The sequence below is a fragment of the Lupinus angustifolius genome, chromosome LG19, assembly GCF_001865875.1.
Source record: "Lupinus angustifolius cultivar Tanjil chromosome LG19, LupAngTanjil_v1.0, whole genome shotgun sequence".
Classification (NCBI taxonomy): domain Eukaryota; kingdom Viridiplantae; phylum Streptophyta; class Magnoliopsida; order Fabales; family Fabaceae; genus Lupinus; species Lupinus angustifolius.
In genome coordinates, this window is record NC_032027.1 from 12,465,640 (window position 1) to 12,486,616 (window position 20,977).

The 20,977-nt window shown below is 30.3% G+C and overlaps 2 protein-coding genes, 2 long non-coding RNA genes and 1 other non-coding gene across 7 annotated transcripts; 2 read left to right on the plus strand and 3 right to left on the minus strand.

The window, feature by feature from the left end:
• On the plus strand, positions 2,189–6,534 carry LOC109334668 (two-component response regulator-like APRR9). 3 transcript variants are annotated; one of them, XM_019570557.1, is made up of 6 exons: positions 2,189–2,431; positions 2,839–2,891; positions 4,641–4,897; positions 4,961–5,140; positions 5,686–5,832; positions 6,129–6,534. In XM_019570557.1, exons 1-6 carry the CDS (start codon positions 2,331–2,333, stop codon positions 6,216–6,218), a joined length of 828 nt encoding a protein of 275 aa, XP_019426102.1. In that variant the 5' UTR covers positions 2,189–2,330; the 3' UTR covers positions 6,219–6,534. The 3 variants fall into 3 exon arrangements, with proteins under 3 accessions (XP_019426102.1, XP_019426100.1, XP_019426101.1); XM_019570555.1 differs by having other exon boundaries at positions 2,191–2,431; positions 4,641–5,140; XM_019570556.1 differs by lacking the exon at positions 2,839–2,891 and having other exon boundaries at positions 2,194–2,431; positions 4,643–5,140.
• LOC109334671 lies at positions 2,298–2,891 on the minus strand. Its single transcript, XR_002106130.1, has 2 exons — positions 2,506–2,891; positions 2,298–2,468 (listed from the first exon to the last, which is right to left on the minus strand). It is a non-coding gene; the product is annotated as an uncharacterized LOC109334671 (long non-coding RNA).
• LOC109334670 lies at positions 3,465–4,634 on the minus strand. The gene is made up of 2 exons (XR_002106129.1): positions 4,394–4,634; positions 3,465–4,263 (listed from the first exon to the last, which is right to left on the minus strand). It is a non-coding gene; the product is annotated as an uncharacterized LOC109334670 (long non-coding RNA).
• Positions 7,626–7,697, plus strand: TRNAP-UGG. Its single transcript has one exon. It is a non-coding gene; the product is annotated as a tRNA-Pro (tRNA).
• LOC109334513 (glutamine synthetase leaf isozyme, chloroplastic) lies at positions 7,892–12,878 on the minus strand. Its single transcript, XM_019570331.1, has 14 exons — positions 12,612–12,878; positions 11,310–11,576; positions 11,161–11,200; positions 10,942–11,045; positions 10,814–10,862; positions 10,629–10,735; positions 10,154–10,241; positions 9,930–10,058; positions 9,770–9,844; positions 9,433–9,486; positions 9,318–9,355; positions 9,064–9,223; positions 8,909–8,969; positions 7,892–8,308 (listed from the first exon to the last, which is right to left on the minus strand). Exons 2-14 carry the CDS (start codon positions 11,561–11,563, stop codon positions 8,169–8,171), a joined length of 1,299 nt encoding a protein of 432 aa, XP_019425876.1. The 5' UTR covers positions 11,564–11,576; positions 12,612–12,878; the 3' UTR covers positions 7,892–8,168.

Genomic DNA, 20,977 nt, shown 5'->3' on the forward strand with positions numbered 1-20,977 from the left:
ATAGATGTGAGATATTATCCAATACAATTTGAATTTTATTTATTGAGTTATATTATAATCAAATACTTTCTATAATTATACTTTCCACAAATCAATGCTTATACAAATGCATATATAAATGTTAATATTATACATATACCCTCAATAACCAATGTTAATATTGCAACTATATGAATGCAAAAAATATAATGGTTCGATATATGATTTATTGACGTTATAAAATATATGAACATTATTTGCGTATTATGCATAAATAAAGAAACGACTCGTGCAAGTGCACGAGTACACTGCTAGTTATTAATAGAGAAATAAATATTTTAATTATCCTTTTATATATAATGAAATAATATTTTTATTATTGAAAAACAAGTAAAATCAAATAGTTGCCTCCATACTCCTTTCACCCATTGAAAGAATCATTCCTTATTAAAAAATTGTAAATTCACAGCATCATACAAATTGGTTTAAATAAATTTGTGTCCCTATATTTTTATCTAATTTGAATTTTAGTCCCTTTAGTTTTCCTTTAGGATTTTGGTACCCATAAATTTAAAAATTAACAAAATCATTTTTTCTCTTATATTCCAATACTGAAGAAGATTTCTACTCATTTATTTTATTATTTATTTATCGAATAAAATCTAAGCACATTTAATTGTTTAGTTTAATGTAGTTTTTAAATTTAGTTAACCTGGTTTTTTAATTTTAACTAAGGTGTAGTTGTATTTAATGCAAGTTTCTTTTTACTTTGTTAAATACATATTTATTTGCTTAAAAACATGATTTGTCTATTTAATTGATGTATCGTTTTTCAGTTGGAGTGAATAATATAATTTGATAATAAAAAAGAGAGAGAGTAAAGTAGAGATATATATTATTAAAAGTTCTAATGGGTTTTTAAGACTTATTTGAAGTGATCTTCTGAAATTTTTTTCAAGATTATAAACTCCCATTTTTTTTCACTTGAATTATTCTAATAATTTATAGGATTTAATTGTATATACTGACAGTGTGAATATTTTTTACACTGTCAGCAAATCCTCATCATTCATATATTAATTATAATTGATTTTTAAATAAAAGTATTACAAGTGAATATATTGACACCGTAGAAAACTTTATTATATTAATGCATATAAACTCAGGTTGTGAATAGTCCTGCATGCATAGAACAACTTGTCTAAACCTTGTAAAAATAAAAAGGTTAGACTATAACCAACTTTCTGACCCCAACAACTTGTATATTGTATAAATTTTATATACTACAAATAATATATTATTATAATAAATGATAAATAATATATTAACTACATATAAATTTTTATATTAATAATGCATAAATATTAGACTAAATTATAAGTGAATGAACTAATTTTGAGAGGTTAGTTGAATTTACCTATTGGATCCAACTCATTTGTCTTCTCTAATCATATTCATATGTATGTGATCCAATGGCTATAATGCCCTTCTGTTGAACTCACAGATGAGTGATGATCACTGTGTATATATCCACCCCACCATTATGTTCACACTCGACTCACTTTGGCTTGGTTCAATTCATTTCCTTCTCCAATTTGCATTATAATAAGGCTTTTCTCAACTTGGTGAGATAAGAATCTCAAAACTGATTTTTTTAGTACAAAATAAGACATAAAAGTCTTTTAATTCTACCAGTGCATCATTTCCTAACAAATTTTTTTGTAAATTATTAACCATTCAATTATATTACTTATATTGATTGAGAAAAAATATGTAGTCAGAGTCTAGAAATTTCTTATTGCAATGCTTCAATATTGATTCTCTTAAATATAAGTAAGAATTGATATTTATCATATAGATGATATGTTGTGTTAATATTGTAAAGAGTATAAATACTTTTATTTAAAAGTCAATTATATACTAACATATAAAAATTGTTATGCTATTATTATTTTTTTTTTCTCATCATGAATTGATTCGCAAAAAGAAATAACTTATCTTCTAATCATAAATATTAAACAGATAATAATCCAAAAAATATATTTTGATAGAAAACAAAACCCTTTTCTTACTTTATGAAAGTGTATGACAAGAGACATAGGGACACTGCATTATAAAACAGTGATGTCCTTTTCCTACCTTTGTCTTTATTTAATAAATACTTTCTTACATCATATTCTCAAACTCCTACAACTGTGTATGTTCTCAAGCTCAATTTACTTCCCTATCTTTGTATAAATTCACTTTCTTCCTTCTCCCAAATCATTCCAACCTCAAACACCTCTTTGGTCTCTCTCACTCAACCTCAAAAAATTTCAAAAGGGTGATTGTTTCTTGTTTTGAAGAAATGTATGCTGAAACAGGTCTTTTCTTCCCATACTTGCAGAACTTCTCTCAAGAGCTACATCAACTTGAGGAGTACTGCAAAACCCAGAAATCTAATGTTTCAATGGTACTTTACCATTCATCTCTTTCGTCTCATACTTTTTCTGCTTATTCCTATTGTTATCCTTTGTTAATCTGCACTTTTTTTGGTGGGTTTGTCCTTATATCAATAAATTTTGAAACTTTCTTTTCTTTGGAGTAAATGGGGCAACAGAAAATGGTTTACTTTGTATTAGAATTAAGCTAAGTTCTAAAACTTAATTTCTTCTTCTTCTTCTTCTTCTAAAGTTCTGTTTTTTGTTGTTGTTTTTATAACCTCTAGTTCCTTGCTTGATTAATAATATCAAGCTGAAGAAGTAAAATTGATAACCAAACTATTTCAAGTGTGATATTTGTTTACTCATTTTTTTGCTCTTTATTCATTTGATTTTTTTTGTTTTTGCCCTTTTCATTCTTTCTGAGTGTTTTGTATAGTGGTAGCACAAGTGGAAACAGCTGGTGTTGGATTCATATTCTGGATCTGGAAAAAGGTGTGAGAAAAAAGAGTATAAATAGATAAAAATAATTGCCTTGTGATGGTTCCGTGCTCTATAATCTTTCTTCCATTTATTTATTAAGTTCCTTGTATGATCTCTCAGTGGGGTTTGTCTTTTTGTGCCGCGCTGAGGGAGATGCAAGAGAAAAAAGCCCTTTTATTCTCCCTTTATAGTAAGGGAAAAAGGTTAAGGACTTAGTGTTGTTTAATGCTCAACTTAATTTTCTTCATGATATTGTCGGGCACTAAATACATTTGTAGAATGATGCTTCTAAATTTTCTGATTCTGTTACAAGTAGGTTGTTTCCAACATGGTGTGGTTTTCTGTTTTAGTCATTGAAAGTTTTAACAATGATTTTGAAGCAAGGCCTTTTGTAATCAGGGAAGGTGGAACATAGTTTAAGATTTTTTCTCTCCTTTTTTGGTATTGTCTCAAGGTACAATTTGACTAATCCACCTACTACTGTAATCAAGGTGGGTCACTGAGACTAAGTAGTGTTTGGTGCACAGACAAAGTAGGATGGAACATGATAAAACAAGATGTTATCTATGGTTCGACCGAACCTTTGTTCTGTATATAATACACCAAATGCATAACATAACCCCTTTGTTATCTTCTATTCTATTCACGAGGATATTCCTTATAGCTTAGCTTCAATTAATTGGCATATTTAGGATCCAATCTTATACCGTTTAGATATTTTTGTTACGCATCTACTCGGCCTTTCCATTCCATGTGAGAGTTCATCACAATATGTATCATTGTATTGGCACCTTTGATTTACAAGGCTTCTGTTTTGCAATATAGATTTGGTTTTCTCTGTTGTTGTATATGGTAGTTGATCTGTACTGAATGAAAAGGTAGAATTTCCTTTTTCTTTTTTATCTTTCTTCATTTAACCTACAATATATTATATTCTGATAATAGAAGTTTGAGTCTGTTTCCCAAACTACAGAATTTTGCATATTTCTTAGGTTGTGCTTGAAACTTTGAGGCCCTTGCTTAAGTCTCTTACTTTCATATAGCTTTTTCTGTCACTTCATTATCTCAAATAGATTCTCTCTACCTTTTTTTGTTCATTCTCTCCTTTTCTCTTTCTGAAAAAGTTGTGGAACAATCTCTATTCGATGTAAGTGACATCAATAAACCGTGTTTTGGTTGGCTGATAATGGCTTGCAAGTGGAATCTTTTGCCCATTCTAAGAAATTCATTACCTTGTGGCTATAAGAACCACTTTACTTTATGGAATCATGAAAACTTTTGGCACCATTAATCTGAAGAATCCCATCTAAGAGCCCATTATAAGTGTTAAAATGCTCATAACAATTGATTATTGAATATAGACTTAAACATAAAAGTGGTGCTGATAGTCTGATACACTTTTTTCGGTGGTGGTGGGATTAAGAGGGAAGTGTTAATAATTATAGTCCTCACTGTATCTGGAATTAACCAAGTCAATGTCATTTCTTAAATGTTTTTTGATTTTTTGCTACATGATATTTAGTATTGGTCAATTTTTTAATTTTTTTATCTTGACATAATTTTATCTAGTGCTGAATAATTAATTATTCAACACCTTGTCTATCTTTTGTGTTCTAAAGCTAACATTTTGTTTTTATTCATTACATTCTGGTTCACCGTTCTTTGTCTTTATCTTTGTTGGCTCTTGTAATTAAAGACAATTTGCTGGTTTATTCCTGTTAATTACATTTTTTGTTTATTTCCCGTTGTCTTCAATGCAGAATGACCTTGTTCAGTCGTCTGCTATGGCCGAGTATGATTTTGCAGCAGAGGGAGATCTGTTCAAAGCACCCGAACCAATTATTGAAGAGCCATTCATGGACCTGGATCCTATGACAGCAGCAATCTCAATGATGTCTTGTGGAGAAGGCGTCTCGTCACAGGGACTTCAACCCACAGATATTGATGTTCTTCAAAAAGAACAGCTTCTTAGCGACATGTTATATGAGTGCGAAAAGGATCTCTTAGAAAAGGCTGCAATAGAATCACCATTCTCTGAGATTTTGGAAATTAAGGCTCCTGCTTTAAACACGGATGAGTACTCAATTCAAGAAGATAAACCATTTCCGGACATGCCAAAGAGTGTTAGTTCAGTAAGTTTGAGCTCAATGGACTGGATGTATGGAGCTGCAATTAAGCCGGCTTTCCTTGATTTCCCAGGAATAGATTTCAATTCAGATTATGGAATGCGAAGATCATTTAGTGAAGGAGATATAAAGGTCTGACTTAACCGATTCGTATTGTGGCTTATGCTTTTGATAAATATAATTAAACCAATTAAGCAGCACTGATGTAAGTCATAAAGGTGTCTTAAAAAAGGTTAGAAGGTCATGCCTTCTTTTTGGAGTGGGGGACGGCACTTACAATGAAAATTAGTAATAGATTTAAGTTTGTTTGCTACATGATGTTATTGATATCTACCTTATCAAGGAGTGATTCTTAAAATATGTCTCGAGTTACTGTCTGAATCTTATTCCACCTCAAGTTGGTATTTTTTTCTTATAATAGATCCTATAATTCAAAGATTGATTTTAGTTTTGTCAAAGTCTATATTTGGATCTCTCAAATGTCAAAACCTGCTTATGTGATCAGAAATCAAAAGGCTGTTACCAAAATACACCAAATGATTTTTATGAAAATGACTATTTTGTCACTCCTATATTAATATAGTATGAAGAAATATATATGTACTGAAAAATCTTTAGATTTCTGGCCATTTCCGGAGAAGGGGGTTGCATGATTGATACTGTTTTTTTTGTGACAGACTCTCGGTAATGGTAATTTGAACATCGTCCAGTCCCCCCGCGAAAGGCCCTTTCTTATAAGCAACTGCACCAGTGAGGAACGCCAAGAAAAGCTTTCCAGATACAGGAATAAGAAAACAAAGAGGAATTTTGGGAGGAAAATCAAGGTAACAGCGCATTCACCATCCCTCTACTTAAGGTTTCATACATGTCATGAAATGAGTAGTGTCTTCTATGAATCTTAATCTTCAACTTCCGAAGCTTCTGAATGCGCCACTATCCATGCTGTTGTTTTTTTATAAGATCAGCTAAGTAAGAAGCAGTTTGACTAATCCTTTAAATGCTTCAGAGTTGTTTAGTATGCATTAACCACAGTTTTCTTATGCAACCAAGCTTCCCTGTTGTGTTACTTTCGGTCTATCAACAGTTTCCGAACTCAACTAATGATATCCTTCGGTTTCAGTATGCTTGCAGGAAGGCTCTTGCTGACAGTCAACCAAGAATCCGTGGAAGATTTGCAAAGACCGAAGAATCCGATGTGAAAAGGCAATAACTCGGAACTGATCCAGACGGAAGAAACTATGAACCAAGTAGCTAATATCTGATCAAGCTATATGGAACAGCCCAGCAGCAATATGTGCTTGGAAATTATATACTTGATGGAGTTCTATAAGTTGAACAGATGTTGCCAAATAAACTAGAACTTAATCTCCTTAGCTAGCTTATCTCTTATCTTCTGTAATAACCTTCTCCGTAGACAGAAATTATCTTATAGAATGTAAGTAGGTTTGGATAAATAAAAAGAAGGAAAAAAAGGTACCATGTTCATATATATGAATATATTATGTAATAGTAATGTTTAGTTTTCATTAGTTATTTTTTCTGAAATGCATTGTGAAGTTATTTTTGAGCTAGATGTAGATTATTTTATTGTAATGAAGCTTTCTATAAACTCCTCTTATGGAATGTTGATGCGGAAGACATATGGAGAAAATATAATAGAGAAAATGACACCGAGAAATTAACGTGGTTCAGCAATTTGCCTACGTCCACGGTTGAAGAGCAACAATGATATTATCACTATGATAAAAGAGAATTACAAGTTCACTCAAGTGTTTCACTTGCTTCCCAAAACCCAAGTACACCCAATATCACTCTCACTCACTTATATCTTAAACACTAAAATATTCCTCACAATATTAGAACAAGAGAAGAAGAGAGAATATGCACTAAAGCTAGAATATTGGTGTGTCTTACAATGGCTTGGAGCATTCCTATTTATAGCCAAAGCCTTGAGGATCCTATGGCCAAAAACAAAGATGCTTCACCACAACCTCTTCTTCTCATTGGCTATAAAAAAGGTTACACTATAGCCACTCATTTTACTTGGCCACAAGAAGGTTTCATCATAGCCACTTCTTTTGCCACATCATTCTCTTTTTCTTTTAAGCCAATATTTAATAGACTTCCTACCACTCTTTGACTGCATCTATTCAGAACCCATCAGAATATAACAACCATGTAATTAGCGATAACATAAAAGACAATGTTCTAAAATAGCACCCAGTATTATCAGCAAACTTTTAATTGAGTACAGTAAATTAAAATAACCTTATAGAAGCTTAGTTTTCCAATACTGTACAATAAAAAAATAGTATGACGTTTTTAATTCAAGTAGTCAACTTTACTTAATGAGTCTAAGATTTGGTTGTTATTATTATCTTTAAAACAAACAGTCCAACAACAATAGCTAATGTTCCCTCATGTATCCATTTGTAGGAAGAAATCACTTAGTGGAAAATGTCTAGTTTCATGTTTTGGGATCTATGGATGTTAGGATTCATGCACACAAAGTAACTGTTCAACCTTATTTATTTAGTAGTCTATTACTCACTCAAATGAAAATGAAGAAATAGTAGTGTTGTTTGATTTATAAAAGTATTCAGTAAACTAAACATCTGGGCATTTGGTCTAGTTGTATGATTCTCGCTTTGGGTGCGAGAGGTCCCGAGTTCGATTCTCGGAATGCCCCTTTTTAACTAACTACCTATTGAGCTTGTAATAGCACAAGATTACTACGTAGTATTACCATGCAAGTTTCTCCAACCATATGGTTCTTTTTGCAGCATAAAAAGCTTTTTCTGTTTACACCATTAATCATCAGAGGCAGAGCATTTCTTTTATGTCAAACAAACAAGATCAAAGTAATCAATGTTCTAAATTGCTTTTAAGGTTGTCATTTTTATTAAATTGAGCTTTTAGTCTAAAGCCCCTTACAAGAAAATTTGAATGCCTGCTATGTCTGAAGTACATTATAGCAAGTACTTCTAGGAAAGAGTACAAATCCCAAGGTACAAACTGAATATTAACCAAGCATCAATTTAAATTGATCCGGATGCAAATATAACAACCGAAATAGTTTCTGATATACAATGTAAATAATCGAAAAAGGACATTGAAGGTAGTGTTTCCTTCAAGAATAGCATCATCATCATCAATAGATTTAGACCTTCAATGCTAGCTTCTGAGCTGCAAGAGCTTCAGCCTCTAGAGTTGGTTCCCACAACAGTGTAGTCTCTGCCAGTAAGGCAGTCACTACATATGGATCCATGTTTGAAGCCGGTCGCCTGTCTTCCAAGTAACCTACATTCAAGAGCATTGGCTTGGTAAACAATTAACTGATGTCTGTAGATTTCGGAAATTAAATGCCCTTGATGATATTAACTGAATCCGATGGATGGCTCAATGCACGAGTTTTCCACCTACTAGGGTATGAAAAGACCGAAAGGGTAGTTGTATACAACCTTATTCTTGCAAGCGAATAGGCTGTTTCGAGGATTTCAGCCAATGACCTCCAAGTCACAAGGCAAACAATCTTATTGTTACGCCGGGGCTCACCCTCTTAAACTGATTCTGATGGTATAGAAAAAAATTAGAATGAAAAGGCACAGGATTACACAACACAAGAACACTACAAAAATATATTAACAAAAGCCAAACCAAAGTGTCATGGTTAGACAGTGCCAACCCATAAGGCTAATAATGGTAAGATCAAGATGAAGTTGTTGCATTAGAAATTAGCAAGCATTCTAAAATATTGAAACTAGCAACTTCTGTCAAGAACAAGCTAATGAAGTAAGATGATGCAGACATTATAAGTAATGTATGTATTCATTTTACTGTTCCTTCATTCAACTAGACTTATCAAACAGCAGCCATTAAAAATTAGTTTTGGTGACTGACCTTTGCCATTCTTCTCTGTGTCTCTTCCGACACGGATCGAGCAACCACGGTTAGCCACTCCCTGCAAGTAGAATTTTATTAGGGTGTTTCACTTCATGCTTGATTATTCTGTGAAAATTTAACCAAAATATGTATTGGAAATTTTGAGACAATACCCAAGAAAATGTGTTAATGCTGGCTGTCTCATGCTTTCCTGTCAACCTTCTCTCATTTCCTTCTCCATATGCACTGATGTGATCCTTGTGGCGAAGCGATAGATTCAAAATCGCCTTCTTTATTACCTCGAACCCTCCATCTTCCCTCATGCTCTTTGTACTAAAATGCAAATAAAATTTCATCAACCTAGTAATAGAGCAAGTTAACAAAACACATGCATGCATGATTCATGACAAATAGTGAGTCAAGAAACCTGTAGTTGGTGTGTGCTCCTGCACCATTCCAGTCACCCTGTCAAGGGAAAAAAACAAAACAATTAACATAATCATTCAGAATGAGAAATAATGGCAACTACATCAATTTAGTACCGCTATTGGTTTTGGATCTAGTGTGAGAACAACTCCAGCTTGTTCAGTAATTCTCTGTCAGAAAAGGAAAAAAAAAATGCAACACTTTCAATCATAGGATACAAAATTAGATAAGGGACAAGAGAACAATGTATCAAGCTTAGTGCACAAAGGAGCCACTTCTTAAAATGCACCTGCAAATGAACAAGAACTACACAAAAGCCAAAGCCTTAAATAAGACATTATACCTGAAACCTCTAGATACATGTTTTAGTATCTGATTCTTTGAAAAGCTCAACCTTTCTGTATCAAATGGCCTAACAGTATATATAAACCAAAAGTAGGTAAAATGAATTACCTCAAGGATGTATCTCGAAGCCCAGATATGATCACCAGCTTCAATACCTACACTAGGACCAACTTGATACTCCCACTGTAATTTTCATACAACAAATAGTGACGAAAACCGATTTCGTATATTCATAAGCCTTAAAAGAAAGGAATCATGAGAGATGTACCTGCCCAGGCATAACCTCCCCATTGGTGCCACTGATGTTAATTCCAGCATATAAACAAGCCTTGTAATGAGCATCAGATATGTCACGTCCGAATGACTTATCTGCCCCGGCACTACAGTAATACGGACCCTGATATATGAAGCAAGATTTAATTAAATCTGCATTGCAAAATTCCTGTGAAAGGTGAATAAAACTCAAAAGAAAAGTACAAGAAGTGACTTTACCTGAGGACCGGGATAGCCGCCCACGGGCCAACCTAAAGGCCAATTCACATTTGTTTGAAGTAAAGTGTACTCTTGTTCTATTCCATACCTTTGAACAATCAACATACAATATCATCATGTTTTCCATTAGATTATAGTTCAACACCAAAATTTCAGTTATCTTCTATTTGATAAGTGATCAAATGAAGTAAAAATCTCATGCCTAATTTGGTTAAGCATCACTAGATAAGAAATACAATACATGTCAGAATGTTAGTAGGCATTATTGATCATTATATATATCTTTCCTTTTGGAAATTAGTGATCAGATATAGGTTTGTGCATATTAGAGTTAGATACTAAGTTACATTTTCTAGCAGCCAACAATAGTTGGTAACATAAAAACTGCTTGAACCATGCAATTTATCACCACAAAATTGTGTTTATCTTGGTTTTGTGCATTTAAAATGACAAAGTTAAGGTGTATAATATATACCATGGAATTTCAGCTTGGACCTTCGGGTTACTGAAGATTTCAGCCGCTCTGTATCGCTTGTTTGTAGGGATAGGTTCACCTGCTGGTGTGTAGGCATCACAAATTACCTTCACAAAACAAAATAAATCAAATTAACTTCTTAACATTTGTATTTCAATTTCAATCAACATTTCATGAGCTCTCACCAAAATATGGTTACCGCCGCGGAAAGGATCTCTGAAAATTGCTTGAGGACTGGAAAAAGAGAGTAGTAAACTTAATCTGGAATTTTGTGGAGTAACATTAATAGAAGTATCAGTTCCAAAATTCTTACTATAGGATTACTTCACTATCTTCACCCGGTGCTTGTCCGGTGCTAGATCCATCATAGTTCCATTTCGGGAGTTCAGAAGGATGTTCAACAGGCTTTGATATTGTCTGAGAATTGAAAGTATAGGATTATCATGATAAATAACATGAGATGAATCAAATGGCAACATAGTTAGGAATAATTTATTATCCTAGCCTGGTTACAACATTATAAATAACATACTCTTGATTTACTGCGGACATCAACTCCTGTTCCTCCAATCCTGTTTCACAACAACAAAAATTCAGCTTCAATACCTCGTATCGTCACACAGAAGCAGGAAAGGCAAATAATAATATGCGATACAAACAAAGTCGAGGGGAATGAAATACCAAATGTACTCAGCAATTGTCTTGTCAGTGTATGGACTAACATCCAAATTAAGCAGACCCTCTAGCCTGTTGATGGTGCTACCATCAGATTTGATTGCCAGCACTCTAAATTTAGTAGAACTAATCGGTGCGACTTTCTTATTTTGCCTCAACATCAAGGAACTCCACATGTTTGACGTGATCGGGCTTGCATTTGGAGAGGTTTTTGTGCTTCTAATCCGCCATTGTGTCGGGGGTGCCAAAATCTGTGCCATGTTCTGCTCCTTACAAACATGTCATGGAAAAGAATCAAATCAGAGTACTTAATACAATTTTTGATTGATAATAAGCAAAAAAGCTAAACAGCATTATGATCATTGAGATAAAGCACAAAAGAGCATTATGATCTAGAAAATAACATTTTATCTTACATTACCAAATTCAAATGATGAGTACTAAGTAGTGTTTCCTCAAATAAGATCACACTAAAGATTAAACAAATTTCTCTTTAAACCTAACATAACATTTCAGTCAGAGCCATGCAAAAAAACAATAGAGAAATAATCAGTTAACAAAATGTGTAAGTGCAAGGATCCTTTGATAATCAAAATCAAATATGTGTATCTAACCACTTCCCTCTTTTGCATTTATAAAAAAGAACCATTCTTCCAAGTAATCAAATCTAGATTCACTTTTGTACAATTGCAATATAAATGTTCTTTGTACATCAGATATTCCTTATTCAATACATTTTCACTTTTCAATAAGCTCTATTTCTCTCTCTCCACTTTCTCTTGCAACTTTCCTTTTTCTTTCTGCATTTTCTCATCAATTTTCTCTTTCAACAACTTGATTATACAATTCTACAGTACTGAATGCAGTGAAGATCATATTTTGCATAGAGTTCTGTTATAACTTCCTACAAATCCTCATAATATTAAATAAATAAAAAACACTACGTGAAAAATAAATTCAACCAATGCCATGAGATTACCAAAAAAAACATTCAATTCTTTCTAGCTATTAGAAGGATTTGTTAGAAGAACTTGCATGAGAACATAACATTTCTCTTCTACAAGTTTACCCCTCAAAAAGACATTATATTTTGAACCATAATACAATTTCATTAGCACTAGTCTTCAAAATCTTCTTGATAAGTAAAAAAAAAAGAACCATGTTGACAAGGGTGATCATGAAGATATTTCACCAAAAAGAATAAGCATAGAATTCACATCCCAAAAAAAAGAAATGTGCTTGATTTATCATATCACCTTTTCTTTAACACATAAAAAAGTTTCACTAAAATGGGACAAAGAAACTTACAAGAAAACAATGGAAAAATTTGTAAAGCTGCAAAGTTGAAAACTAGGCTCAACCAGCAATGAACCTTGTAAGACAAAGTGTAAAATATGAAATGGTTGATGACCAAAGAATGTGTATCTTGGCTTTTCTATAACTGATAGGGGTATGTTATGAGTGGATGAAAATAAATTTTGGTCCCTTAAAGAGCACCAAGAGAAGCTTGGACTCCATAATATATTTTAGATAAGGTTCTCTAATGTCACATTTTTTTATTCATAACATATTGTTGTTACCAATCAATAATATAAGGACAATGATATTGCTAATGTCAATGAATTAATAGCTTTGTTTATTGCATTCATAATTGAACTTTTATGTTGAGTTGTTGACATTTCTTCTTCACCTGTGATATGTTGCCAATTTCTATTTGAGTGTTGAAAACATACATTTCAACCATGTTTTCTTCTTACTTTTAATATAGACTCATTTTTATAGGTTAAGTTAGTATCATATGAAGGAAAATCTACTATAGATTATCATGAAATATGTGATAAGGAGTTGATATAACTTATCTTGTGTTTAAACATTAAGTATGTAGTTGAATTAAATATTTAAAGTGGAGATTTTTTCACTCATAATAGTTTACCCACTCAAAAAAATTATTTATTATCTAAACCAAAAAGTCAATTATAGATTGTTACTATTATAATGAGGTACATTCTCTAGATGGAAATAAAGTTATTTTGTCTGGTAAGAGCATGCGTTGAAACTAACAGGTAAGAAGTTAGATAATATAGGAGTAATTTAAAATTTAATAATTTAAGTAAAACAAAAAAATTAATTGGTTAATTGAGAGTGTAGATAGCTAACTTGAATATCTTAACTTTAGATTAGTCAAAATCTAATAATGCAACTTCAAAAATACTAATATTTCTGATAAAAAGGCAAAACAAAGGTAGTGTTAATAGACCCTTCTTTTATCAAATTAATCTTTAAAAATCTCTATTTCTAGAGAGTATTCTATAAGTTGTAATGAAATTGATGGTATAGGTGGGAATCAAGACAAAATAACATGCACATGGTATATGGTATAATATATGTGGGCGCCCAATGGCTTCTATGATCTAAGCAAGCCAATTATGAAAGTATATGTTGAATATTCCTTCACTTACTTGGTGAAAATAGGTTATGCTAAGATAGGTGGACCTAGTTTGTATTTTAAATTTAAATATATTCAGGCTGGATTTTAACTGGAGTATATTTGTTGTCTCACAAAATATGTTACTCTATATACTATTGTTTGTGATTGGTTGAAAAACATATTTAAATTAAAAAATTAATAATTCAATATTTTTATGATCAATCACAAACAATGGTACATGAAGTGATATATTTTTTGGGACATAAGAGGTAAACTCGACTTTAATCTAGTTTGATTTATTTAAAAATTTGGTTAGTATGTTTGAAGATACTATTGAGTAAAATTTTAAATACCTTTTCATATATGAATAAGTTAATAGGTTCCTGTTGTACATAGGTTAATTGGCATATATTGATTAGAGCTATATATCTTTACCAATAAATAAGTTGATTGGCTATTACATGTAATAGTATGAATATTAAATCATAAATTATAAAAATGCATGTAATACTAAATAGGCTGACATTATAGACATAAATTTTTTTTTAAACATTTGAGTCTACATTTTTAACTAAATATTTTTTTAAAAGACTTCCTACATTCTTGTTATTAAATAAGCTAAGCCAAATTTAGGTATTAAATAGGTGATGTCATATATCTTATATATACAACTTTTTAACAGCTTTCATATTTAATTTCCTGCCTCTTGTCTATTTCTTTCTTACAATTACAATGAGAGAATAGAAAAGGAATCTCTCTTAAAAAGAAATGAAAAAGTTACATATACCTACTTTTGTTTTTTATGGCTTTTCTATATCCTAATTAAAAGCAATTCCGGGTAGAAAAAAAATCATTCATATAACCACTTTAAGCTTGAAATGAATAATTCATGTGGGCACACAATTTCTTTGTATAATACATGTACGGTATGTATAATTAAATAATTGGTTTGCAATGGTGCAGGACCACTTAACAGATAACTAGATACTTGTCTAGCGAAGGGTGCAGAGACACTAAAATTTTAATCTTGTGTATGTATTGGTGTGTGGAGTGGAATATGGTAAAGATAATAATTCTAAAATACCATATAAGGTACACTTTGTTAAGATAAACAACTCTAACCTTAAGACTTAGTTTTAGGGTTGAGTTTCATCTTATCATTCTAGTATAATATTAGAATCTGAATCTCCTAATAAATTACACATAAACATTAAGTCTCAGATGTGGGAAATGTTTACCTAAATATGAGGGATGTCTCACATCAAATAAGAATATGATCACCTTCTAAAGTTTATATAATAGCTTTAAAATGTTGAATTAAGTGTAATCATTCTAATACATTTTCATTAACTCAGTGAATCTCATCACAACTCATTACTCATTATCTTATTTAGTGGTGTATGACATATGTCAGATGGCAATGAAGCTTTTATGGCATTTTCTCTCTTTCCAAATTTTAATGATTATTGGTGGCATTAAGACATTATGCTTTGGAGTATGGGGACCATATTGGATAAGGAGCACTCCTCCGAGATAAGTTTGCGTGTCCAAATTGAAATGATAAAAAAATGTGAGTAGGGTGTAAGCAGTTTCGGTTTAAACTGTAAAACCGATGAAACCGAACCAAACCGTAAAATGTGGTTCGGTTCGGTTTCGCGGTTCGGTTCGGTTATTTTTTTAAGGAACCGTTTATGTTCAATTCGGTTTATGGTTTTAGAAATTTAGGAACCGTTAGAACCGAACCGCGTATTAAAGAAATATATACTAGGGATTAAGAAATAATATTTTATTATTGTTTAAATTCTTCAACCAATTTTCTAGCTTAAATTATCAATTTTTGTGTGAATTGTAGTGTTACATATGTTACTAAATTGTTATTAAGTTAGTATTATATATGTTATTAGTTACTAAATTGTTTCATAATGTCTTATCATTTGGAACATATTTTCCATCTTTTGTGATATTGAGTTTGAAACCAACATATATCATATATTATTATACATGTGTTACTAATTATGAAATGTAAGGTTATAAATGTAACTATTATATATTTTTCTAATTGATACATATGTTACTAATCATGAAGTGTATTGTTATATATGATTCATAATTTTTTATAATAATAGTAGTAATGTTTATCCTTTTATGATAAACAATATCTCTTGTAATACACTTTGAATTTTCAATTGATGAAATATTTTTTTTAATAAAAGGTAAATGTAAAAACCATGGAACCGAACCGAACCATTCAAGAGCGGTTCGGTTCGGTTCTTATAGTTAAAATTGCGGTTAATTGAGCGGAACCGAACCATATGTCTTTGATCGGTTCGGTCACTAAAATGCACCAAAAACCGAACTGAACCGAATTTTTACACCCCTAAATGTGAGTCTGACTTCTCTCCATTACAAGAGAAACCAGTACATAATTCAGTTAATAACATGTGGCAAAAATAATTTTTTAATGATTCAGATTTTAATTTATTTTTAAATTAAGTAATTTAAAAAAATTCATTCCCTCATATTCTCCGTACGGGAGGATTGGAGAGGAATCTTATTCAAAAAAATATATATTTTAATAATATATAAATTTGACATATTATCATCTTCTTATTATCATTCAAATTTAATTATTATTGATTCTTATATATTTTAGTGATTCTTTACACGTGCATATATATATATATAATATATATATATATATATATATATATTAGTCAATTGAAATTCACCAATTCTACACTTTCACTCTGATCTGTTTATTGTCTAACATCATCGGTTATACAATTCATACGCAATTTTTTTCTTTTAAAAGTTATCTTAGATTATAGTTATGGGAAACTCTTGAGACGTAATGATAATTACTATTATAAATTATATATAGTATTATTTCTATAAAATGGAGACAGTAGACTCTTATTACTAACTTCTCAAATAATATATATAAGAAAATACATAAAACTCATAAATTTTATGTCTTTTACAAATAAATGTTATAAACTATTTTCTTCTAATTTATCCCTTAAACTTTTCTAGTTTATGAAATTAGTCTATCTAAAAAGATACTGTTAGGATGAAGCAGTCACAACAATAATATTATAGAATACAAGTTAACTAATATCAATGGTTAGAAAACCACGGTCAAAATATCAATAATTGAGAAAATGATGATAAGAATATTTAAGAGATAAAAAAAATTAATACAATAATATTATATTATTAGAATATATAAAAAATAAAATAATAGTCATCATCTAACTATAATTAATACAAAATGTTAAGCGAAAGTTTTCTTTATTTTTGCATGACAAAGTTAAAAGTTAAAACATCCTAGCAAATAAATGAGAAAAAAATATTTCATCATATTAAGAAATAATTTATTTTCTTTTATCATATATATTATTTTTACATGTGTACTATTTTATTTAATAAATATTTTATCATATGTATTATTTTTATATGTGTACTATTTTATTTAATAAATATTTTTATAAAAAATAATTAAATATAACCTATATTAAAATTTAGTGACTTGAGAAGATAAGGGTATAATTTATTTTCATACTAAAATATATAAAGATGGATGAGACAAGGTATGTGGTGAAAAGTTCTGAAAAAAGCAGGTTTGGTTACAGCTGAGACTGATAAATCCATTTAGTCATGTGCTTTTATCAACCACTCATTCCAATGCTTTTCTCTCATCATTTTAAGTTGAAATCAAGACAGACACACAGTATTAGCTGGGACCATATATGTTTTGCTCAATAAATTCAGCATGAAATTTGAGTTTCGTGTTTGAATTTTTTTAGTATCAGGTTTATTTTATTTCCATTTTCAATAACTATTAATGACTAATTGAATGAAACAAGTCTTATTAACCTATCTAGTAAATTATACTCATACACCCCAATCAAATTACATAGATTATCCTTCATTTTTTGCTCATACAAAAATCATCTAATTTTTATACATATATTATACTGACTATCTCTATAAGATAAATAAGTATAATCTTTTAAATAAAAATGATATGATAATAAGTATAATTAAGTTAAACAAAATACGATATATTATAGAGACAAGCCCAGTAGTATATAAGTCGATACATTTTCATTATTTTTGGTAATATAAGATGCATAAATAATTCTAAGGACATATTTAAATCACTCTTATACTAGGCTCTAACCAGTAGTATATAAGTCGATACATATGAAAAAGTATTGACTCAAATGTTATTTAATTTTGTTTCCACAATACACATATTTTGTTTAACTTAATTACAGGTAAGTGGGGCTAACTCTTCCAACGGGCATTTTTTCCATCCACAAGACTCGAACCCGGGTTCTTGCTTAAGGGGAATCAAGCATGTACCACTTGAACCAACGCCCGTTGGTGGGTCAATGTAATTTACTCTAACATATCTATCATGATACAATAGATTTACTAGTTAAAAGGCATATGATTAAAATTAATATGTATTAATATTGTTAAAAGTCATAAACGATATAAAATATTTATATTTCCACCAATAAACAAAACAAAATAATGTGATGAAGCTGTTAAAATGGTAGAGTCATGTATGAATCTTGATAAAGCAAGAAAGAGAGAATGAGAAAATCATTCATTGAATGATTATTGAATTAATTAAAAAGGCGAGCCGATATAATTTATTTATACGAGAGAAAAGAGGAAAAAGAAAGCTTGTAAAACAATCAACTAACACAAATCTAACTAGCTAATTCCTAATTTCCTAACCAACAATCATCTTATAAAAATAACCTCTAAAATATCTTTAATAGAGGCTATATTCCATCATTCACAATAACAATTTGGTAAAAGAATTAGTTTTTTATTTTTTTTATTTTAAAAACAATAAAACATTAGTTAATAGGCTAAATAAGGTACAAATGAGAAATCATCAATGCAACTGATTTTGACTAATATAATTATATGATTGGAGTATGTATTATAACACATTAGTATGAGTCCAATTCATTGATTTTTTAATTGAATCGACCACACATTTTTTTAAACTATGGATTCAAACTATAAGAGAACTTATTTTTTATAAGCCAAATTTCTTAGCATAAAAATAAAGGGTATTCAACCTAAATACAACTTTTATATAAAATAAATCAAGGTGTCCAAACATCCCAAAGGCGATACACACTAATCTAAAAAAGAAACCACTATATCCATTATCCCCATAGTTGAAAACCACTCCCAAGAAACCTTGCTGGAAAATAGTATAGTTCCTTGCTATATCCACAATAACTATGTAACAATAGTCCAAATCATACATAGAAACGTGAAACGTCCATTGTTTCTTCCTTTAAAAAAACTTTGAAATTCCAGAAAAAATAAGAGCAATCAGTTACCTGGACTGAAAGCCCTTAGCCTACTTTCCACACTATAGTAGTTAGAAGGTTCCTTCCTTTGGCCTACATAAGACATATCTATTCGATGTACTACATACCAATTATATATAAAAGAAGTCTTGTATTAAAAATTATAAATTGATAAATCACATGTGTGAGAGTAATGAAGAGAAAAATGTTTTCTCCGAGTAAAGGTGTAATTTCACCTGAATAAAAAAGATATAAATACAAATATATATTAATTTTTCTTTGATTTTTAGTTATATTTATTATAAATTATGTTTATGAACAAAACATTGATATAAGTTTTCATTAATTATTATCCTATCATTTTTCTTGGTCTCCATCTTTTTCTAAGAATTTGAGTAATCTCCATTTCATATATTTTCCTTATGACATTTCTATCGGTCTCTTCTATACATCTCCGGGGCACTCAAGTTTTAATTATAATATTATACCATATTTTCTATAATAAGATCTAGAGTAAATTACACTGACACTCCCTAAGTTTTAGTTAAATTACATAAAGCACTCCTCACTTTTTTACATCTACACAAACTCCTAGTTTTTATACTTTCATTACACTGACCACCCTGCATGAGAAATGTGTGTAATATTTTAAACAAAAAATATGATAAATGCAATTAAGTTAAACAAAACATGAATGATATATTGTTGAGACAAGTCCAAATAATATACAAATCAATGTATTTTCGTTATTTTTTGTTACAAAATGCATAAACAGTTCTAAGAAATATTGTTTAAATCGTTTTTATACTTTATCGTAACGAACCAAAAATAATAAAGAGATATTGACTTATATATTATTTGGACTTGTCTCTACAATATGTCATGTTTTGGTTAACTTAATTGCGTTTATCACATTTTTTGTTTAAAAGATTACACTTATTTCTCGTGCAGCGGTGGTCGGTGTAATGAAAGTATAAAAAACAGGGGGTTTTGTGTAGGTGTAAAAAAGTGAGGGGTGGTTTGTGTAATTTCACTAAAACTCAGGGGGTGTCAATATAATTACTCTTAGATCTATTACAACTTTATCCGTAACGCATTTATTTCTGATTCTATTTTCTTTAATATATTTATTCATCCAACAAAACATTCTTATTTTTACTACATGACCTATAAAATTTATTCTCTTATTGCTATTTTACTGTCACCCAACTCTTATAAGAATGTAATAAAACTTCCCCTTAACCTTAAACATTATATTTTTATTACAATTCATCCAACCTGTTTGAATTATATGGTTTAGATTTCGGTCAATTTCTCTATCATCTTGTATCTTATATGATTGACCCAAAATATATAAATTTAATGACTTGTAGTATGATATGATTCTCATTATTTACTTCTACAATAAAGTTTGTCCACCTAAACTTACACTCCATGTATTTTGTCTTATTTCAACTAAAATAAAAATATAAATTATGATGAAAACTAATTTATCCCATCTAACTATCAAAGGATAAATCCATACCCACACTCATCCTGTAGAATTTTAGGACATTACTGATATCCATTCCCATTCTCATCCAAAGGATAAATCCTACCTACCATAGGTTATTTTTGCACATTATCATTAGTTCCTGAATCCGGATACAATTCCCATTATTATTACCAAAGTTGTTCACATGAAGTGTGACATGCATTGTTATTAACTAGACTCACATAGTTCAAATATTTATTAACTAATATATTCAACCTATAAATTTGGCAGCATGAAGATGGATGACAACTACAATTCCATTTTTGTATGCTTCATTTTTATATTGTTTTTTCCAACAAAAGAAGAAAACATAAGAAGACCAACAAAGACAAAAGCCAAATTACTTGGACCTGTCTTTTTCCTTCTG

Bases quoted from the DNA above. Each gene is read 5' to 3' on its own strand.
- LOC109334668 (XM_019570555.1), top strand. From the start codon at position 2,331: ATGCTGAAACAGGTCTTTTCTTCCCATACTTGCAGAACTTCTCTCAAG. The intron at 2,432-2,838 runs GTACTTTACCAT...TGTTTTGTATAG, and splicing joins AGAAATCTAATGTTTCAATG to TGGTAGCACAAGTGGAAACA. The intron at 5,833-6,128 runs GTAACAGCGCAT...CTTCGGTTTCAG, and splicing joins ATTTTGGGAGGAAAATCAAG to TATGCTTGCAGGAAGGCTCT.
- LOC109334513 (XM_019570331.1), bottom strand. From the start codon at position 11,563: ATGGCACAGATTTTGGCACCCCCGACACAATGGCGGATTAGAAGCACA. The intron at 10,863-10,941 runs GTAAGAATTTTG...CTCTTTTTCCAG, and splicing joins GATAGTGAAGTAATCCTATA to TCCTCAAGCAATTTTCAGAG. The intron at 10,242-10,628 runs GTATATATTATA...GATTGTTCAAAG, and splicing joins GTCCAAGCTGAAATTCCATG to GTATGGAATAGAACAAGAGT.